General features: G+C 43.1%; 2 protein-coding genes across 3 annotated transcripts in view; both read left to right on the plus strand.

The window, feature by feature from the left end:
* The first annotated feature begins 2,027 nt into the window (after positions 1-2,027).
* On the plus strand, positions 2,028-6,471 carry LOC108939906 (pepsin A-like). The gene is made up of 9 exons (XM_018761569.1): positions 2,028-2,083; positions 3,039-3,189; positions 3,842-3,959; positions 4,139-4,257; positions 4,601-4,797; positions 5,059-5,175; positions 5,564-5,705; positions 6,026-6,124; positions 6,334-6,471. The coding sequence occupies exons 1-9, from the start codon at positions 2,028-2,030 to the stop codon at positions 6,469-6,471; spliced, it is 1,137 nt and encodes a 378-aa protein (XP_018617085.1).
* Positions 6,472-9,969: 3,498 nt separating this feature from the next.
* Positions 9,970-21,493, plus strand: part of spata20 (spermatogenesis associated 20) — a 39,014-nt gene continuing 27,490 nt past the window's right edge. Inside the window, exons 1-12 of one of the 2 annotated variants that reach the window (XM_029246680.1) lie at positions 9,970-10,152; positions 12,736-12,879; positions 12,960-13,024; positions 13,442-13,596; positions 14,223-14,366; positions 14,551-14,752; positions 15,066-15,196; positions 15,705-15,809; positions 17,484-17,558; positions 18,056-18,268; positions 18,823-19,015; positions 19,989-20,157. In XM_029246680.1, the coding sequence (XP_029102513.1) occupies positions 10,010-10,152; positions 12,736-12,879; positions 12,960-13,024; positions 13,442-13,596; positions 14,223-14,366; positions 14,551-14,752; positions 15,066-15,196; positions 15,705-15,809; positions 17,484-17,558; positions 18,056-18,268; positions 18,823-19,015; positions 19,989-20,157 (1,739 nt within the window). In that variant the 5' untranslated portion in view covers positions 9,970-10,009. Of the gene's footprint in view, positions 10,153-10,176; positions 10,315-12,735; positions 12,880-12,959; positions 13,025-13,441; positions 13,597-14,222; positions 14,367-14,550; positions 14,753-15,065; positions 15,197-15,704; positions 15,810-17,483; positions 17,559-18,055; positions 18,269-18,822; positions 19,016-19,988; positions 20,158-21,493 lie in introns of those variants that run through there. The other variant, XM_018761924.2, reaches the window with a different exon arrangement.

Consider the following 21,493-nt stretch of genomic DNA (forward strand, 5'->3'; position numbering starts at 1 on the left):
GTTGACCATAAACAAAACAAAAAAAAAAAAAATACAGAAAATAATTGCTTTATACAGTTCAGGTTGTGTACGGTTGTAGAAGGGACTTTTCACTAATGCTAGGAATTAACGAGAAAAAGGTGAAAAATCTAATCCTCCTAAACTTTTTAAAATTTCTAGAATGCGTGAGAAGCTTGTGAAATTGTGAACATTTGAAAATGTGGGACAAAACTTGAAGTTATTTCACCAAGTTGAATACGTAAGATCAGAGTACGTGTAGACAATGTTTATACTTTAGTCGGTGCCTTTCTTTTCACATGTATTACAATGTAGCACACTTCCTAAACATATTTTCTCAATAAAAAAGCTGACATTTTCATTCTCAGTTTTTTGCTTAACGAGTTTCATTTCTTCAGCTAAGCGACAATTTTACAATATTCAAAAACTAGTATTTGTGTAAAGTCATCTGTGTTCAGCTCCAAAATAATTTATCCTCTGAGTGGAGAATAAAAGTTGAATCCTGAAAAAAAAAAAAGACTACGGTTTTAAAGTAATTTAAACAGCTGTCAAAATGCTGTCTTAAATTGATATTTTAATTTTAATGTGATCCAGTCTCTGATATACTTCCGATCTCTGCGTTCACTGAAATATTTAGTGCTACTTGCATGTTTCCGTACATAAACAAATGTGCGGTCGGTGAAAGAGTGTGGAACGAACCTTCTGACCGCCACTTGAAGGAACTTCTGCAAAGTTTTAATTCATTTAAGATAAAGCTAAAGCAAAGTTAACCCTGATAACAAGGACTCAGTTGTTTTAGCAAACAAACAGGTACGTTTAATGTTAACGTTTGAACGGACAATTAAGATTAGCTGTGGCCTGATAAAATGTTTTTATCGAGCAATAACAAAAGAACATGTAGGCATACATACTTTACAGGGAAATGTCCAATGACGTGCAAATTTAGAAATGTATGATGAAATAAAAAATAAATTAAAAACTGTGAGTATGGGACCACAGCACCGCAGAATAAAAAAGCAGGCTGTCACTAGCAGAAAACTTTATATGAGAGCTTGTATGATTCATAACGTTTGATAAAAAGAGATGTGATGAATAAAACATTTCCAGTGTTCACTGAAGATTGCAGATATTATTGGCCATTTTTCACTCAGGATTATTAAAGCAAATTGCATATAATTATTACATATTACAATTCTTAATTAAAAATAAAGGACTCTATGGTATCAATCTACTGACCATATGGTAAGTGTCAGTCCTGGCAGCTGATTGTCCTCTTTTCACTACCTAACAGAGTGGCAATATTGTTACAGCGAATCACTGGGGTCCGGGTCTAATTTAAAAAAATAAAAACAGCAATGCTAGGCTTTACTGTTCCTTAGCTTGGTACAATGACGGTACTGCAAAGATCCATGTTAAGCCCTGTTTCTTCTGATATGTTTTTAAATACAGTATCCAAAATCCATGAAAATACTTTCATGTAATCACGTAAGCCAACGCCGGTAGGATACCGAGATAAAACGAAAATTCATAAATAACTCTGAATATCTTGAGGGGCCTGTCTCAGACTTTAAAAACTTGTTTCGCAGCTGCCTACATATTGAAGGAAACACACTGCTGTTAAAATGCTGTCATGAAAGTTGGCTGCCTCTACAGCAGGACGGCGAAATTAAATCTGATGCGAACGGGAGTTTGTCTAATTTTCCATTTTACGAGGACCTCAGATATACCTGATTTAACCCAACCGAGCGGTTAATTAAAAAAGTGAAGCATTCACTCGCTTTCTTCCTCAAAAGCCACTGCAAGTTCGGTTGAATTATCTCAATGACATTGTTGAAAAGTACGTGTCATTATTATTCCATTACTTATCGACACATATCTTTAAGTTTCCATGTGTTTCCTTATCTCCAAGATAAAAAAGAGGGGGTAGAGCTGGTGGTCCATCTGTATAAAAGGGCCCCGTCCTGTTACAGCTGCATGCTTTCCTTCAACCACCGAAAAGAAGCGGCCGTGAGACGAGCAAAGCAGACAGGATGAAGTGGGCCGTCGTCCTCCTTGCCATGGTGGCACTGTCCGAGTGCCAGCACAAGTAGGTGAACCTCTGATTACTTTCCAAAACACCAACAAGCACAGTGTTCGAGAGTAGCTATACATACTTAATGTACAGATCGTAATAAATCAAAATCGGGATCAAGACTCTTTACACAATCTTACACGGTTTCTCCCAGAACACTAAACATCACAAATAAGAGCAGAAGGTACACAGACTACACACACACGAAAACGGACTATGCACGACGGAGGTGCACTTAATGGGATAACAAGGAGTGCTAGTACCTGGCAAGTTGTTACGCAGCTGGTTTCATCCATTTTTATTCCATTCATTAAATAATAAAATTATTTTGTGGGGGGGGGCGGAGGTGGGTTTGCACAATTTTGTAATTAAATATATTTTTCATGTTACTGCAGCACTGCTAATTGCATACTGACTTTTTACATTTACATTTAAACTTACATTTATTTACTTAGCAAATGCTTTTCTCCAAACTGACTTACAATGGATACTATGTAGTGTTTTCAGCCCACACACCTTATTCACCAAGGTAACTTACACTGCTAGATACACTACTTACATGGGTCACTCATCCATACATCAGTGGAACACACTCTCTCTGTCACTCACACACTAGGGGTGAACCTGAACAGCATGTCTTTGGATTGTGGGAGGAAACCAGAGCACCCGGAGGAAACCCACGCAGACATGGGGAGAACATGCAAACTCCACACAGACATTTTAAAAAGTGAACAGCACATTAAAAACATGTACCATCAATTCTGAAACAGGCAAACCCACAGCCGTAGTCTTCTCACTTGGATCCCACTGATGAACACTGTCATAAATATATTCAAAGCCATTTATGCTGAACTCTTGGCAAAGTCAAAGGCACTGGTTTTAATTTCCTCTGTTGTGATTGCTAACTCTGGATTACCCCATCAACCTTTCGCAGACCTGTGTGACCTGCTGTTTAATCTGTGCATCTCAGGGTCCCTCTGATCAAGGGCAAGACTGTCAGGGAGACTATGGAGGAGAAAGGCCTGTGGGAGGACTTCAGGCAAAAATACCCCTACAACCCCATGGCCAAGTTTGATTCCAGCTTTGCTGCTGCCGACGAGCCCATGACCAATGATGCCGATGTGAGCCTAAACACACTACTGTCAAACTCTCCATTTCGCTAGTATTTCAGAAATGTATGAATAACATATCATTCAAAAGGCATAACCAGTGGTATCTGAGACATTACACTGAATTCAATTCAAAATTCTTGGTTTTACATGGATTTCACAAAACACATTATTGTCATGAGGGGTGCAGTGGCGCAGATGGTTTGGTCAGGGCCTGCTCTCTGTTGGGCTCTGGAGGGCGAATCCTGGTTAGGGTGCCTTGTGATGGACTGGCGTCCCATCCTGGGTGTGTCCCCTCCCCCTCCAGCCTTCTGCCCTTGTGTTGCTGGGTTAGGTTCTGGCTCGCCTCGACCCTGCTTGAGACAAGCTGCGTGTGTGTGTGTGTGTGTGTGTGTGTGTGTGTGTGTGTGTGTGTGTGCATTATTCTCATGACAACTCACTGGAAAACGATTGAAAACACCCAGTGTTACACTAAAACCTGGTTGCAACAAGGAAAATATGGCATTTTAAAATTCCAACTAGTACCATTACAGCTTAGTTGCCACCAAAACTAGTATGTCAAGAGACTTTTAGTAAATATCCATTGCGGACCTCAATGCAGAACAACTCCTATATATACACTCAGGTTGAATAGTGACCACATTTTTTCTCTCCCATCATGCAGCTGTCCTACTACGGCGTCATTTCCATCGGCACTCCTCCCCAGTCTTTCAAAGTCATCTTTGACACTGGGTCCTCCAATCTGTGGGTACCTTCTGTCTACTGCTCCAGCCAGGCGTGCCGTACGTATGGCAGATTACCATCCAGGAGGCAAAAAGTGTTTCGTTGCTGTGATAATGTGTGCTCTTCGTGAATATGTACCTGTAGTGAGTCTTACTGTTGTGGGGGACAAGGCGCACACAGCTCTACGTAAAACGCACATTAAATGAAAATGACTTCTTCGTACGCTACTGATTTTCAGAGAACCACCAGAAGTTCGACCCTAGACAGTCCTCCACCTTCAAGTGGGCAGGGAAAAGCCTCTCCATCCAGTACGGAACTGGCAGCATGACCGGCTCCCTGGCATACGACACCGTTCGGGTGAGAACCCGGGAGTGAAAACATTTGGCCGATAAAATCTTTATCCTATGCGATAATTCTACAGTGAAATAAACACTTACTTTTTTACAGTATGTGATTTTAAAAAGTGATGAAAGTTTTAAGAGTCAGTAATCAGTTGTTCTGCAGCATCCTCATGACCATGTACTTCATAAAAGGTGCTCAGTGTAATGATGATAATACTAGGCAATTTACCTGAACCGTCCATTCACATTAAATGTACATTTTGAATATCATGTCAGTACGGCTGAATCAGATTTTAGAGCGGGCGATTTAAAGGAGCAACGAGCCCTGCATTGTACGCTAATGGTGCACTTCCTCCCAGGTTGCTAGTATCGTTGACACCAACCAGATGTTTGGGTTGAGCCAGACTGAGGCCCCTTTCATGGCCCATATGGTTGCTGATGGCATTCTGGGTCTGGCTTTTGCCAGCATCTCTAGCTCTGGTGCCACCCCCGTCTTTGACAACATGATAGCAGAGGGTCTGTTGTCTCAAGATTTGTTCTCAGTCTACCTGACCAGGTAAATACTTTTGATTTCAGACTATGGCCAAGTGGTAAGCCACACTATTCCAGTCAACAGCGAGATCTAAACATCTAATAACAGAAAGTAGTTGAATTTAACCTTGAATTAGCAGGGTACAAATGCATAATAATATAATGCCGAGAAAATCTGATAGCTCTTTATCCAGAAGGCAAAGGTCTCCAGTGTTAACGTTCAATAATTGCCATGTGGACATGAAATAGGACAGCATATCAATATTTGTTTATCTTCCTTCCCAAGCAATTCCCAGAGTGGCAGTATGCTGACCTTGGGTGGAATTGACTCCTCTTATTACACTGGGCAGATTGCCTGGATTCCCCTGTCCTCTGAGACCTACTGGCAAATCACCATGGAGAGGCATGTGTATTCCACTCCCCCCACCCATTTCTGCCTTCAACTACACGGATCCCTTCCTTCTTCAAACACCACCACGCCATACGAATCACAATAGCCTCTAAGAAGTCTGTACTGTATATTCGCCCCTTAATTTCACCTGTTACAAATATTTTCATTTGGAAATAGGTGTACTTGTTCAGAAAGAAGTGATCACAGCTCTGATTAGTGACATTCTTCATGAGCTGACAAACGTAAGAAAAGTACATGGATTAAAATGCCACTAGAACTGCATCCATCCTACTGGAAGCTATGATCATAAAGTGATAATGATAGCTACATAATATAATGATAGCTATGACAACAGCTATGTTTTTGCACGGCTTCGATCTAACTGCGGTTTCCCTTTCAGTGTTACCATCAATGGAAACGTCATTGCTTGCAATGGCGGTTGCCAGGCTATCGTGGACACTGGTACTTCCCTTCTCGTTGGCCCAGCTGCAGATATTAACAACATGAATCAGTGGGTCGGAGCCACAGTAAATAATGGAGATGTAAGTCGAATTATGCATTGATTTAGTAATAAAACACTAAGTGTTGTCAGAGATGGAAATTGGGAAGTGTCACACTCATGGCAAGATGCAAAGAAAAAACCTATTTGCTTGAGTCACTGGACTTTTGTCTACATATTTCTATCATGAGCAATTAAATTTGAAAGACAGGTCCTAAGAACTGATCAGTAAAAATTCTTCTACACAATAATTTGTCATACAACTTACATGACAATATTGTAAATGGCTCAGTGGTATCATATGTTGTTACTTGTCATGGCAGAAGCTTTTTTTAACTTGAAGGATCCTTTTTATTTTCTCAGGCTGTGGTCAACTGTAACAACATCCAGAGCATGCCAGACATCAGCTTCAACATTAATGGATACTCCTTCACCATTCCAGCCTCTACCTACGTCCGTCAGGTGAGCGTTACCATTTAGATCAAACCTGCGTATGCCATGGATTACCTAGCCAAATTTATTTAATTGAAGCCTATAGCATGGACATCACCAGCGTATGACAAACTTATTCATCAACAAAGAGGAAAAAAGCACTTATTTTTGCTTGTCTGTTTAAATGTCTCATTTTTACTGTCAACATATGACTACCTTTAAATGATCTGTTTTTACAGTCTACATATTATGGCTGCCGCACTGGTTTTAGTGGCAGCGACTCCAATCTGTGGATCCTGGGTGACGTCTTCATCAGAGAGTACTATTCTATCTTTGACAGATCCAATCGCATGGTGGGTCTGGCCAAGTCTGCCTAATCATGCTGAAATTTGAAATGTAACATATGTCTGTATTGGGATGTACCAGTGAAACCAATAAAGCATCATAAATAATCTAACATGTTATCTGTTGTCATTCCTGGTCGCAATACAGTCACATCTAATTCACTTTACTCATTGTAATGTTTAAAATATTAAACATTAATAATGGTAAAATAACATGAAATCTTACTTGGTCCACTTGGAGAATGATGATGCAAAGTGAGTTTTGCACTCAGTGTTGATATTTAAATAAAAAACTTAGCAGACTTACAAAAGAGGCTGAAAAAATACACACACACACACACACACACACACACACGTCCCATACAGGGTCACAGGGAACCGGAGCCTACCCGGCAACACAGGGCATAAGGCCGGAGGGGGAGGGGACACACCCAGGACAGGACGCCAGTCCGTCGCAAGGCACCCCAAGCGGGACTCGAACCGCAGACCCACAGAAGAGCAGGACCCGGTCCAACCCACTGCACCACAGCACCCCCCTTCGCTGAAAAAATAATTTCCATTTTATTTAAGCATCCAAACCAGTGGAGAGAAAGTTACATGATTTCATTATCCTTTTGCTATACCTAGTTATATTAATGGAAACAACTCTGTAGTGTGTGTACACACACACACACACAACCACTTGTCCCATATGGGGGGTCACAGGGAGCTGGAGCCTAACCTGGCAACACAGGGCGTAAGGCTAGAGGGGGAGAGGACACACCCAGGACGGGACATTAGTCCACTGCAAGGCACCCCAACCAGGACTTGAACCCCAGACCCACCAGAAAGTAGGACCTGGTCCAACCCACTGTACCACCACACCCCCCCACTCTGTAGTACTTTCTAAGAAAATAAGTAAAGATTGTACAAGTTTTAGGGAAAATAATTTCTTCTGAGGTATAGAAAACTACATATAATAAAATCATATTTTCCATCCATCTTGTCTGGAGCCTATCCTGGAATCACTGGGTACAAGGCAGAGGGGGGTGCACCCTAGACTGGACGTCAGTCCATCCCAAGGTAGCCAAACACACACACTCATGAACATACTCACACACTATGGGCAATTTAGCACTGCCAGTTCACCTAATCTGCACGTCTTTGGACCGTGGGAGGAAACCAGAGCATCCGAAGAAACACACACAAGGATCACGCAAACTCCGCACTGACTGTTGAAACCCACACGTGAACAATACAGTGCTGGGAGGCAGCAGTGCTGCCCAGGCTCCATTCATAAACTCTTACAAATGACAAAATCATAAAATTGAATGCAAAAAAAGGCAGAAATAGATATAATTTCCAAAGGGGCAAATATTATTTCACACCACATCATAGTGTAGATCTTGGATGTGATCTGCACTGCGATGTGGTCTCTGTGCATTTAGTGTGTGCTGTTTTCAGTTGCTTCTCATATCCCGAAAGTGGTACAACAAAAACATTATTGCATTTATACTTCACAAATATTTGCTCCAGGTTAATATGTCACTATAAATTGCCCTTTCCATGTGTGTGTCTCTGTGTGCCTTGTGATGGACTGCTGTTCTGTCTCACACCCTACACTTTGCACCATTGTGACCCTGTACTGGACAAGCGCTTCCTGAAAACGGGGGGGATTTTCACAGGTGTCATTACATTTATTCATTTAACTGACACTTTGATCAAAAGCATCTTACAATGTTTACATTTATATTTACATTTAATCATTTAGCAGACGCTTTTGTCCAATGCGACGTACATCTCAGCAAAAGTACAATTTATGCATTACATTGAGAGAAAGAGACATAGTCGCAGACACGACAGTCTCAAGCAAACCTAATTTGTTCCCAACCGCTTGTTGCACCGAGGTTCATCGTTCAAATAGGTGCATAAAACACAGACAAATCCCGATACCCACACCAATTTTTTTTTTAAATTTTTTCTTTTTATTAAGTATTATAAGATACACAAATGAGCAGTACAATACCAGAGTAATGGCTGAAATAAAGGTTGTATCTGGGGATGCTTCTGGAGTTACGATGCGTGAACAGTTACTCCATAGATGGTCTGAAGAGATCTTGGGCGAAGTGGATCTGGAAAAGGTGGGTTTTCAGACCCTTCTTGAAAACAGACAGAGTTTCTGCAGTTCTGAGTGACAGGGGAAGGTCATTTCACCACAACGGACCCAGAACCGAGAACCTCCGAGCTTTGCCTTTCGTGGGCGGGACCACCAAGGGAGCAGAAGTAGATGAGCGAAGGGGCCTGGCTGGGGCGTAGCGGTTGATTAAGTCTTGTAGCTGGGAGCAGTTCTATTGATGCGTTTGTATGCAGTAACCAGGGTTTTGAATTTGATTCGGGCAGCTGTAGGAAGCCAGTGCAGAGAAAGGAGCTAGGCGAAAAGAGTGAGTTGTCCAGTTTGATCGAGAGGTCATGACAGGAGGACAGACCAGCTGGGAGGTAAAGAATCTCTGTTCTGGAGAGGTTGAGTTGGCGGTGGCGATCATATATCCACGAAGAGATGTCCGACAGGCAGGCAGCTACGCGTGCGGAGATGTCTGACGCACCAGGTGGAAAGGATGTTAAGATGCTGATAACGGTTTACCCATTTATAAAGCCAGGCAATTTAGGGTAAGTACTTTGTTCAAGGAAGGGCACTTCAACTGGAGTTGGGAATCAAACCTGCCACCTCTGGGTCAAAAAACAACAGCAGTAACTACTAAGGTACCAGCCGTCTTACACACACACATTGTCTGAAACCGCTTGTCCCAAGGGGGGGGGGTCACGACAAGCTGAAGCCTAACCTGGCAGCACTGGGCGCAAGGCCAGGGGGAAGGGACACAACCAGGATGGGATGTCAGTCCGTCACAAGACACCCCAAGCGGGACTCGAACCCCAGACCCACCAGAGACCAGGACCCGGCTAAACTCACTGTGCCATCGCAGCAAATGACAACAATAAGTGAATGTATGGGTGAAATATTTTAAATTCAGCATTCTGTCCCATTCAGCTGCGGTAAAAATCAGATTGTACTCTGTAACGTAAAGACGGGTCAAAAAGAACTATGATACGTCTGGCTGCTCCCGTCTTCATAATCGGCTGTTATTCTTGCGTCGTTATATAGCAGTGCCTTCTCAATAAAGACTCGGAGAAGAATTAATACACCCAGCTGATAAAATATCAGAAATGTGGACACACGACGAGGTTGAAAATGCAAACTGAGCTAGGCGGAGGGCAGCACTGCGTTGGAGACCATTCCTTTGTAATGTGAAAGTTATTGGTTCAAATCGAGTTGATTGATAAGAATTAGAATACCTTGCTCTGCACTAAGGGTCGATTATAATTATTTTACAAGCAAGGGTTTATTTAACACTGTAAGGGGCCTTGGGCGAATGGGGCAGGAAATAAAAGCGACTGGAAATGTCTGCGGTGTCCAAATGTCCCAACTTTGTCCAGTTGAGGCAAGCGCGCGTGACTGCACCCCACAGTACCATCGTGTGGTAACGGCTCGCGCGCGCGAGTGCGCGTTACGCAGGCGGCAGGCAGCGCGCGCAGCATGATCCGAGTGCCCTGGATCCGCTTCCTTTCCCGGCTCTGCGCCCCGGGTCCACAGCGGAGCCTGCGATCCGCGCGTCGCGCGCCCCACCCGCGGACGAGCAGAGGCGCGAGCGCGGCGGGGACCCCCCAGGACGTTCTCAGGTAACGGTCGCGGCGAGCGGCGCTGCGGGCTCGACCTCCACTGCGTCAGAACATGTTAAACATGATGTTTGTGAAGCTGCTTCGGGAACCGCCTCACCGTGCGTGACACCTTTATTGACTGAACGCCGGACCGACGTGTCTGCGAACAGTTTTGTGACAGCGGTGTGTGTGTGTGTGTGAGGAGCCCGTGCGTACGCACAGGAGCTGCCGCGTTCAAGCCGGTTCGACGTGTTCGTCAAGGCGGGGACACTCTGGCTTTAAGTTTAATGCGTTCACACTACTACTAAGCCTGCCTGGCGAAGCGACCAGGCTTGACTGCAAACTGGGACCTGGCATGAAATAGCAGTCGTTGCGGCGAAAAGAGGGGAATCGACATGTGACACTGACAGTCACAGCAGTGGCAGCACACACTCAGTGCACTAACCAAGTTTGTACTTTTTTTGGACTTCTGGGGAGATCGTCGTGCGTTAGTCAGTGCAGCCATGGTTTAATTCTGGGCTTGTGTGAGTCCTCCTCAAAGAGGCCATCTTGAAGATTTAATTAAAATATCAGCCTTCACAGCCATCTTTAAGACGCTACGTTCGCAGTGAAACGTTATTTTCCGTGGGCCGGGTTACGGCGACGGCGAGTAGAGTAGCGGGCTAGCAGCTGGCAGAATGCAGACTGGCCAATTCAAGTGTCTTAACTTCGCTTCGGCTGTGTTGGATTGAAGTCGGAATTTCAAGTGTCCACAGCGGGCTGTATGAATTTATTAAGCTGTTGCATAAAAGGACGCGGACACGTTCGTACAAAGGTGGCCAGAGACATTCGTGGGAAGGAGAAAATTACCCCGACAGGGGTAAAAGTGGTCAAATTAGTCGCTGCGGATGTTTGTTTTTATTGTTTTACTTCCGGTGTCGTGGCTTTCTGGAAGCCGCGAGTTCCGGTCGGTTGCCATGGGCGGCTCATCACACACTCCCCCCCCTTCTTGTACTTTCAGTTATTCATTGTTACTGTGCATAAGCACTTTCCATTATGCAATTTAAGATGCGGTTCAGTAACGTTTATTTTTGTATTGTGACCTTTCCAGCGGATTGCTTCTTACGAGGAATCGAAACACTTAGTGCAGAGACATACAAAAATTACAGTATTTTTCCTTTATTATTATCATTACATTTCCTTTTATACATTAACAGATGCTTTTCTCCAACGTTACTTCCAACAAACTTTGTTTATGCAGTGTTATTAACCTACACCTTATTCACCAAAGAGATTTACAGTGCTTGCTGTATCCTACTTACAATGGATCACTCATCAGTGGAACACACTCTCTATTACTATCAGTCCTATGCTATTTATTATTATTATTATTATTATTATTATTATTATTATTAATAATAATAATAATAATAATAACAACAATAATAATAATAATGATGATAATAATATGGGTTCCACCCAGAGAGATCTGCTTCTGGTGAATTTATGACTCTAAATTGCCCCAAGTGTGTGTTTGCCTTGCAATGGACTAGGCTCCTATCTGGGTGTCTAGCATCTTACGCTTCTGGAATGGGCTCCGAACCACTGCAACCCTGTCTTAGGATAAATAGTTATGGCTGGTGAGTGACTGGTAATAGTATTAACAGCTGCGTATTTGTTTTATCAACTACCAGCAATTATAAACAAGTGTGGAAAAAAGCCAGAAGGAAACTGGGATGTAAATTTTCAGAGGTGAGAATGGTACTATTATTTTGATAGTCATCATTATTGATTCATTTACCTGTCACTTTTCTCCAAAATGACTTCCAATGAACTCAATGTAGTGTTATCAGCCCACACACCTTATTTACCAAGGTGACTTACACTGCTAGATACACTACTTGCAAAGGGTCACTCATCCATACAGCGGTGAAACACACTCTCTCTGTCACTCACACACTATGGGGGAAACCTGAACAGCATGTCAATGGGAGGAAACCAGAACACCCTGAGGAAACCCACACAGGCACGGGGAGAACATGCAGACTCCATACAGACTGAGCTGGGATCAAACCTACGTCCTCTCACACCACACAGGCTCTGTGAGACAGCAATGCTACTCGCTGTGCCACCGTGCCACCACTGTGCTGTCATACTTTGTTCAGTTAGTTATCTTCCTGTGAATTGTATTTACAGCTATTCATGTAGTGTAAACACACAAAAACAGCAGTATTGGACTTGGGTGTAAGAGTTGTGTATCTGTCTCACCATCTGTTGGTGAAATGCACTTTTGTGTACTATGACTTGTACATCTCTTTGGAGGAAATATGCCAAATGAATAAATGTAATTATTATTAAAAGCAAATGCCATTTAAATTTTTGAGTGATATGCACTGGCTGCTTAATTTTTAGTCTGTTAGTTAATAAGTAGTAGTTAACCACAGGTAGAAAAATAAGGTAAATGCATATTACCATATATGTTTGCATTTCATGTAGGTACAGTGCAGATACAGTTTTTTTTTGTACACAAATATGCGCACACTAAAATGCAGTCCTGTAGTCCTCTAACAGGCACTATTTCAGTAAACTTTAAAATGAGTAAATTTCATTTATTTGCATTGATAGGACCAGTTGTAGAGCCACTTTCAGCATGGCATCTGGGGGCCAGGGACTGGATGGACCTCCGGGATCTGCCCACCAAAACACCAACCGCTTGAGCATGGAGCGATCACCTTACCTGCTACAGCATGCACATAACCCTGTGGACTGGTGAGAGCACCTCCTGCACTCTCCTGTCTTCCTTAGTGTTAAGACATTATTAAGATTTTCTCATATATCCTGACCCTCAGGTTTCCATGGGGACAGGAGGCTTTCAACAAGGCAAAGAAAGAAGATAAGCCTATATTTCTGTCAGGTGATTATTTCTGTTTTGTGGCATGATGCACATCTATATGAAAGCCAGTGTACTGCTGTGCAGGTAACACATTTTAATGGTATTTTTAAATTTACTATTGTATTCACTCTATATATTTTTCTAGTATTTCCCAGTATAATACTGGGAGCAGCAGCTGGTATTGTGGTTATGGATATGTCCTTGTAATCTTGAGGTCCCTTATTTGAATCCCACGCCGATTGTTGTACCCTTAATGAAGACAAATAGCCTGAATTGATAGAGTAAGAAAACTCTGCTGTATAAATGGGAAAAAATATTGTCACGTTGATTGCTTAACACTGTCAGTCATATTGGTGTCCGATAAAGGTCAATAATATTGTAATTTGCTCCCCAATATATGTGTTCTTGTATTTTCATGTTCTGTTTTCTCTGTCATAGTGGGCTACTCCACCTGTCATTGGTGTCATGTTATGGAGAGAGAGTCTTTTGAAGACATCGAAATTGGCAGGATCCTTAGTGACAACTTTGTTTGCATCAAAGTGGACAGGGAGGAGCGACCGGATGTGGACAAAGTCTATATGACCTTTGTGCAGGTTTTCATCGGCCTAAGACATGAGTGTCATGAGTGCTCTGTGCCCTTGTGTTACGACCCAAGAATGCTGTCAAATTGCAGAGTTAATACATTGTATCACTATATAAATTACACTGATTCCAAAAGAATCAAATCAAATCTTTTGGAATTCTATACTGAAAGTTAACAGTCTGAGTCGAAACAGACACTCAGAATCCATTGTTAAATTGTTTAACTAGAAAAAAGCCTTCATTTACCTTATCTGTGGAAACAGTCCAGTCAGTGTAGGACACCAGCACAGTGTGTAGAATGTATTGTTTCAGAGGAACGTCTCCAAGTGCTTGTTCTGGAAATTTTTATTCCAGCTGGTCTTATGTTCCACCTAAAGTCACTGGTTGCTTGAGGAGAACACAAAAGGACTTTTTGTTGTTTTTTGGAATATTCAGTTTTACCTACTGTAAGACCTATGACTGAATTAAGCTGTTGGTCAGCAAAGTCAGTAAATGATTTACCTAATAAATAATCAATAAGTGCCTTTATTCCTGTGGAAAAAAAAAAACATGTTTTTGGCATAAATGAAAGGTCTAGTTAGGTGGTTACTAAAATCAAGCTATTTATGCTAAGTGCCTTTGTTTACCTTTTTTTCAGGCTACAAGTGGGGGTGGAGGCTGGCCAATGAGTGTGTGGCTGACCCCTGACCTTCAGCCTTTTATTGGGGGTACATACTTCCCACCAAGGGACACTGGACACAGACCTGGGCTGAAAACCATACTGTTGCGAATCATAGAGCAGGTACACCTCTCTTCTGCTCGTGCTGCAGAAAGAATAACTGCTGTATTATACTGTAGTTCCTTGCAGTACAAATATGCAGTTGGTACTGTCTGTATTTACAGTGGTTTCATTTAGTCTTGAATGCATTTCCATACAGCACTTAATGTCTCTTCATACCTCTCTCTGTTCCCCACCTATTTCTTAGTGGCAGAATAATAGAGCATCCCTGGAGTCCAGCGGTCAGCGGGTCATTGAGGCCCTGAAGAAGGGCACCGCTATTGCAGCCAGCCCCGGGGTTGGTCCCCCACTTGCCCCTGAAGTTGCCCACAGGTGCTTCCAGCAGCTGGCACATTCCTATGAAGAAGAGTATGGAGGCTTCAGGGATGCTCCCAAATTCCCCACACCAGGTAAGCTGCACCAAGTATTTCATTAAGTACATCGATATGGTCAGTTAAATAAGATCAGCACTATATGGCAGATTGAGTCTAAAATTTTTGAATATACCACTGATTACCATCTTTTCCAGTTCTTCTGAAACTTTTTGTACTACCATACTTCTTGGCTTCAGCAGTAACATGCTGTTATATTGTGGATATGAAGAGCATACAGTTTTTTTCCCTTTTTTTTGTAATGCTTGGGAAAGGTCTTTATTCTCTATAGAGAGAAGTCCATGGTGCCATGACTCATGTCAGATGCTGATTTGCATATTGTCCTCCTCAGTGAACCTGATCTTCCTCATATCATTCTGGGCTACAAACCGGTCAACGTCGGAGGGTGCGGAGGCCCTGCGAATGGCTCTGCACACCATGCGCATGATGGCGCTTGGTGGCATCCACGACCATGTGGCTCAGGTAGCACAATCTATCAAAAATGTTTTGCTTAAAAATGGATGGCCTTTTAGAGGAATTTGTAGTCCTTCTATGTTCCCCACTGGATTTTGTATTTTTATGTTTTACTTAGATCAAATTGTGCAAAGGCAGATATAGTAAAGGGTAATAGGGTTACTCAGAAGTGCCCATTCTGCTATCGCCCAAAAGTCTCGTGGTCTAAGATTTATATTTTCACTTATCTTTTAGAGAAGGGCCGCTTTCGTTTCATAGCACAGCCATTCTCATCATCTATACACTGAAGGCTTTTGGTTTCCTCCCACAGCCAACCTTTCTTACCTGTTCCAAACATTCAACAATATATATATATATTTTTTTTCTCTGTCTTTTTCTGATTTTCTTCCACTACTTCTTACATTTAACTTTTATTTCTACATTTTGAGCTGAATGTTTTTTTTCCCCAGATACTCACGTGTACACTCCCCCCCCCCCCCTTTTTGTTCTTTGCTTCGTCTTCATTGTTCTCTCGCAGGGTTTCCACCGCTACTCCACGGACTCCTCATGGCACGTGCCTCACTTTGAAAAGATGCTCTATGATCAGGCACAGCTGGCGGTGGCCTACATCACCGCCTACCAGGTTTGTGTGTGTGTTTACAAGTGGCTGTTTGGAAATCTGCCTCATTGCGTTTGCTATTGACAATAAATTTGAACAAAATATGTATATAATTTTTCACTCACTCAGGTTGGTTCTCCTAAGATATAGAATCGGATTTTATAATCTCTGCTACCTTGAATTCACAGAACTCAGAAAGTCATGCTTACCATGAAGTTATAGTTATTTGCATTGCAATATGTTGAGCTCTCTACAGTTAATGAATAAATTAATAAAAGCGCTAACATGGTAGTCAGTAGGCTCTTTGACCACCCTTCAGACAGGTTGATGTTGGTACAATGTGGGCACAAAGTTCTGGGACTGTTCTGTAGCAACCTGGCATTACTGCTCCAGATGAAATCCCGTGATGGATTATTGGAGGTGAAAACCACCATTTTAGATGTTTCTCTGTTTGAGCAGATGCTGAGTTGGTTTGAATACTGTAGACTTGGAAAGTTGTAGAGGGTGTCATCATGCTTCTGAATTCATCTCTTAACTCCCGCCAACAGGGAAGGAAAATTAGTGCAGATGATCACATGAGATGTAATGTAGCATGCTTTGTTATCTTGGCTATTTGATGAAGTAAGATTTCCCAGATCGTGATTGAACTACCAGAATCAGCACTGAACATTTAGTCCACAAAACGAGATACCCAAGGGTATGTGCTTATTGGATCCGACTTCACACTTCTTTGGACTCTGCTTAGAAATACATGACGTCTGTTTTCCGCTCCACAAGACCTGGAAATAGGCCCCTGACACCTCTTATGGTTGCTTTGTGCACAGAAAACCCGTAATAGTGTCCTGTCCTGTTTCTGTTGATGCAGAATGTTCCATGTCCCACTTTAAACTTTTAATCACGGTAGTGCAGAGGAATGAATGCTGGGGTGAGCTGAGATGTGCATATTTCACACATCAGTCACATGTAGCAGTCAGCAGTCCTTGCACATGCTATTAATGTTGCATGGCCCACATGCCCTCATTTGTATTTTTTTTTTTTTTTTTTTTAGTATTTTCTTGTCTCATTTTTGTGCATGTTGTAGGTTTTTACAATGATATAACTTTATTGTTAGATGTCTCTTATTTGTTTCAGCAGAGATGTCCATTAAAGCCAATGGCATATTACACATGAATACCAAAAACAGAAAAAAATGCAAGGAGTAAATTTCCAGTGAACGTAAAATGTCATACCAACACACTCACACATTAACACCACAGTACACATTGCACACCCTTGTTGTATTGCAACTCAGCGTATATGTCCTGCTTATTATTGCTGTTGTTATATTGCAGAGCCAAAGGTTTTATCTCATTGTTCAGAAGGTAGTTTGCAGTAGCTGTTATGGGAACAGTTTAGCATTTAGTACTTACTCAAGGGTACTTTAGCAGTTACTTTCTCACATTTGAACCAGTAACTTACAGGTTAGCAAACCAAGTTTTTAATTGCTAGACTACTTCCGATTTGATGTCCTTTCTCTGCCCAGAAGATGTATATAGCATTCCCTTCTGTGCATTTTCCGCTTTAGGGCGGGGTAACCTTTTTTCAGAGTATAGAGAGCGTAAATGGCTATGGGGGGAGTTGTGCCTTTTTGCACCTGGCTTAGTGATGTAGGAGAGAGGGTACTCTGTGCAAGCAATTCACTGTGTTTGTCCCACACAGGTGTCCGGGGAGCAGCTCTTTGCAGACGTGGCCCGGGACGTGTTGCTGTATGTCTCGCGGGACCTTAGTGACAAGGTGAACAATCTGCACCACACACCCCCTGCCTCTGCATTGTAGTCACCTATTCACATGCTTTGCTGACACAGCTGTGCCAGTTTTCATATGTAATGGGGTGTGGGTTGGGAAGTATCTCCTGAACTAGGCCAACGAGGTCATGATGTCCCTCGTTTGTGCGATTAGGGCAGAATGGCTACCTGTGTGATGAATGGGTCAACAACACTGAACGGCACACGCTAATAAAGTTATTTCCGTTCAGATCAGTGTCTTTCCCAAGATTTATGGAGTTATTATGCAACAAAGAATTTCTATAATATAACTAGTTAATTTGTTTTTGATATTCACTGAGTAATATTTCTCCAATGCTATTTATGTGCATGCATGTGTTCTGCAGACCCCATTTTGTCTAAAGTTGCCCAGCAGCTCTAACTTTCTGTCGTATATGTAATGGGGGCTCTGTGCTCTGTTGCCATGGAGAGTGGTGGGCTGCTTACCTCCTCCCTTCTGCCCCACAGTCTGGGGGCTTCTACAGTGCAGAGGATGCAGACTCCCTCCCCACCATGGCATCCACCGAGAAGAAGGAGGGGGCCTTTTGTGTGTGGACTGCCGGGGAGATCAGGGACCTGCTGCCAGAGCCTGTGGAGGGGGCCACAGGGGGGGCCACCCGAGCAGACATCTTCATGCACCACTATGGCGTCAAGGAGCAGGGAAATGTGGAGCCTGAGCAGGTGTGTGGTGGAGTGAAAGGTAGTAGAGGGAGAGACTCAGTACCTGGCAGCAGGTGGCATAGCAATTTTTTGGAACAGGACTCACAGCAAAAAAGGTATGAGATGCAAGAACACAGAAAGACGCTGCTTTGTCCTTTGAATGGAAGGTGCTTAACCTGCATTGCTTCAGTAGACATGTAAAACCGATCTCAGTTCCCTTGGCGCAATACAGCAACGGATAGTATTGAACAGCAAGAAAAAAATCAAATGTCAGTACATTGGATGGAATGGTATCTCTGCAGGTTTCACTCTTGAGTTGGAGCTTATGGATTTGAATATTTTCCCACCCCTGTCATTGCACGCATTGGGTGTCTTAAAAATGTATTTATTTTCATGTGTTTGGAAGACTGTACATGCATGTGGTGTTCATCTGTAGTTGTATAACAGCAGGAGGTGTTTTATGTGTACAGAAGGGGCCTATGAAAAACATCAGCCTGTCACTATACCTCTTTTCATCTTCCTGTCTCTCCCTTGGATGTTATCCTGTCTATCGCCCACCAACTGTACCTGGGCAGGACCCTCATGGCGAGCTGCAGGGCCAGAATGTGCTTATTGTGCGTTACTCGGCAGAGCTGACGGCTACTCGTTTCGGCTTAAGCGTGGAAAAGACCAAAGAGGAGTTGGCTGCAGCCAGGGAGAGGCTGGCTGAGGTCCGGCGGGGCCGGCCGTCTCCTCACCTGGACACAAAGATGATTTCCTCCTGGAATGGTGAGGGGTGTCAAGCCGACCATCCAAAATTAACTGAAATCTTGCCTTCCTAGATTGTAGCATTCAAACAGGGTCCATTGCTTCATGAGTTATTGCAAAGGGAGAATTTACCTCAAAATAAATAATCGTTTCCTATACGCAGTAACTTTTGTAGCCATGATTTTGGAATATCATGTTGTTCATATTGTCATGTACCGAACTAAAATGAGAAATTTTGGAGCAGATCCATTTTTTTCCTTTTTGTTGCCGTGTGTAATTTTCAGGCCTATCAGGAGACTTATGCCTTAAATAGTATTTGAGTAGCACACACTGGGCAGTTGATTAATGAACTGATTTCTTAATTAAGGGTAGACTGAGACGTGCCTTAATTGAAGTGTTCCTTACTCCGACAAGCCCCATTACTTTGCTAATTTACTTCAGTTCAGGGTTTCAACACACAAAGTTTCTTCTGCTGATTCGGCCCATTCATCAAAGGTAAAAGTCCTGTCTTTGCTACTTGAGCAGAGCCACCGTCTGCAGCTTCTGGATCTCCCGGGGGTTCCAGGGTTGTCCTTCTTGCCTTTGGGTTGTAATGAGGGAGTGCACACACTTTTATTGTGTGTGCAGTCATGAGGGCTGGGATATGAAGTGAGGTGCCTTCAAAAGTACTGACAAGTTGCTTTTTTAAATGGAGATTTCCTTTGTTTTTTTGAGGTGTTCTCCTCCTTAGGGATTAGTCCCTTACTGAAGCACTTTGATATTGTCTCTGCTTCTAGATATGATCTTCAAATACAAAAAGTAAGGACCAATACCTCTGTGCTTTGCATGCCACTTTTGTTTCCGTCTTCTCTGTAATTACTGCCGTGGTGCAAACGACTTGATGTAATTCTTTCAACAATGTGCTTAATAAACCGAGTCATCAGTGTGCCCCTTGTTGTGTGAAGAGTGTTAGGGTAGGTCAAAGGTGTAGCTGACCTAGTTTTTCTGTCCGTAGGACTGATGCTGTCTGGGTTTGCACGTGTGGGTGCCGTGCTGGGGGACCAGGCGCTGGTGGAGCGAGCAGAACAGGCTGCTAAGTTCCTCCAGGACCACCTGTGGGACGAAGCCAAGCAAGTGATTCTGCACTCCTGCTACCGTGGTGACGAGATGGAGGTAGAACAGATGTGAGTCCTCTTCCCCTTGCTTCCTTGTCCTGGGAAATAGCATAAGTTTCAGCACCAGCCCAGACCCCAGACCTCTGAACACAGTTTGCCCTTCTTCCTTGGCTTGTGCTCTCTGTTTAAAAGTGTTCTTTGGTGCACAGATTGGGCTCATACTGAACTGCATGCTCAGCACACTTCCCCTGGGAGGAGATTCCAGAATAGTGACAGCAGGGATTCCCAGAAACCCATTCATCAATACAGTTTGTCTGCCTTCTTGCTGGAATAGTCCATGTACATTATTGTCCATCAACATTTCTCAACCTTTTCCATTTGGTCATTTTCAGGATGAGGTACATTTCTCCCTGTTTCATCAGTGATATTTGTCATTGGTTGAAATATTGTTCCTCAATATGTCTGTTATGTAACCACTGATGAGGTGTCACATTCCTCGTTGCATTTGTATGGGGAGGTCCATTAATCTCATCTTAGGAACTACTTGCTGTGATGCTCATCTGGGGGATGGCTGAATGTCCTGGCAGCAGTGTATGCTTGGGTTGTCCTTTTCCCATCCAAAAGTGTGGACGCAGGGGCACAAAAACCAGCATGTCTGCAGCTTGCGTGCTCTGGGGGTCTTCTGCACGTTGTCACCATCTGTAATATGGCCCATCGAAGCTGGTGTGGACACTTCATGACAATCCAAGGGAATTCAAGATGCTCTGAAAAGGCAGAATTCTCTGTGGTTTTCTGTCATACTCCACCCGCCCGCCACTCCGCGCTCCCTGGGAGAACAAAGAGGAAGTTCTCGCTTCTAGCGTTCCTTTAAAAAAACTTCTTCACAGGATCCAAGGCCGCCTCGCTGTCGGCCGCGTGTTCAGAGAGCTGAAATGTGTCAGAGCGCTTTTAATTTGCTTCCATCTGCCGCTGGAGGATTCCCTTTTCAGAATTTAATAATTCCGAGGCGCCAGAACAGTGCCAGATTGAAGATGATTAATTTATAGGAAAGTCTGCTGTTTTCTGCTGATTGCATTGCTGTTCTGCTCTCCCAGTCCCCCTATACCCCCCTTCTGAAATTTCACATTTCCCATTCAGCCACATTCCCATTATGCTCCCAGTAAAGCAATACAAACATGCAAGACCATAAACAAACAAAGTTTATTTTCATAAATATCTAACTGTTGTTTTAATGCATTGCAAGATCTATATAACTGACAAGTATCAAGTACGGTCACTAAAATTTAGCAATGAGTGGACCAGCATAATGGAGAATGTTCAGCTCTGTCCTGGATGAAGGGCTCTGTACAATCAGTGGTGACCTGTGGAGACACTGTCCAGCATATTCTCTCAGGGTTGGCAGGTT

Source organism: Scleropages formosus, chromosome 20, assembly GCF_900964775.1.
Source record: "Scleropages formosus chromosome 20, fSclFor1.1, whole genome shotgun sequence".
In the NCBI taxonomy this organism is placed as follows: domain Eukaryota; kingdom Metazoa; phylum Chordata; class Actinopteri; order Osteoglossiformes; family Osteoglossidae; genus Scleropages; species Scleropages formosus.

Coding starts and splice junctions, on each gene's coding strand:
- LOC108939906 (XM_018761569.1), top strand. CDS start 2,028: ATGAAGTGGGCCGTCGTCCTCCTTGCCATGGTGGCACTGTCCGAGTGC. Junction 3,960..4,138: donor CTGCTCCAGCCAGGCGTGCC/GTACGTATGGCA, acceptor ACTGATTTTCAG/AGAACCACCAGAAGTTCGAC. Junction 4,798..5,058: donor TTCTCAGTCTACCTGACCAG/GTAAATACTTTT, acceptor TTCCTTCCCAAG/CAATTCCCAGAGTGGCAGTA.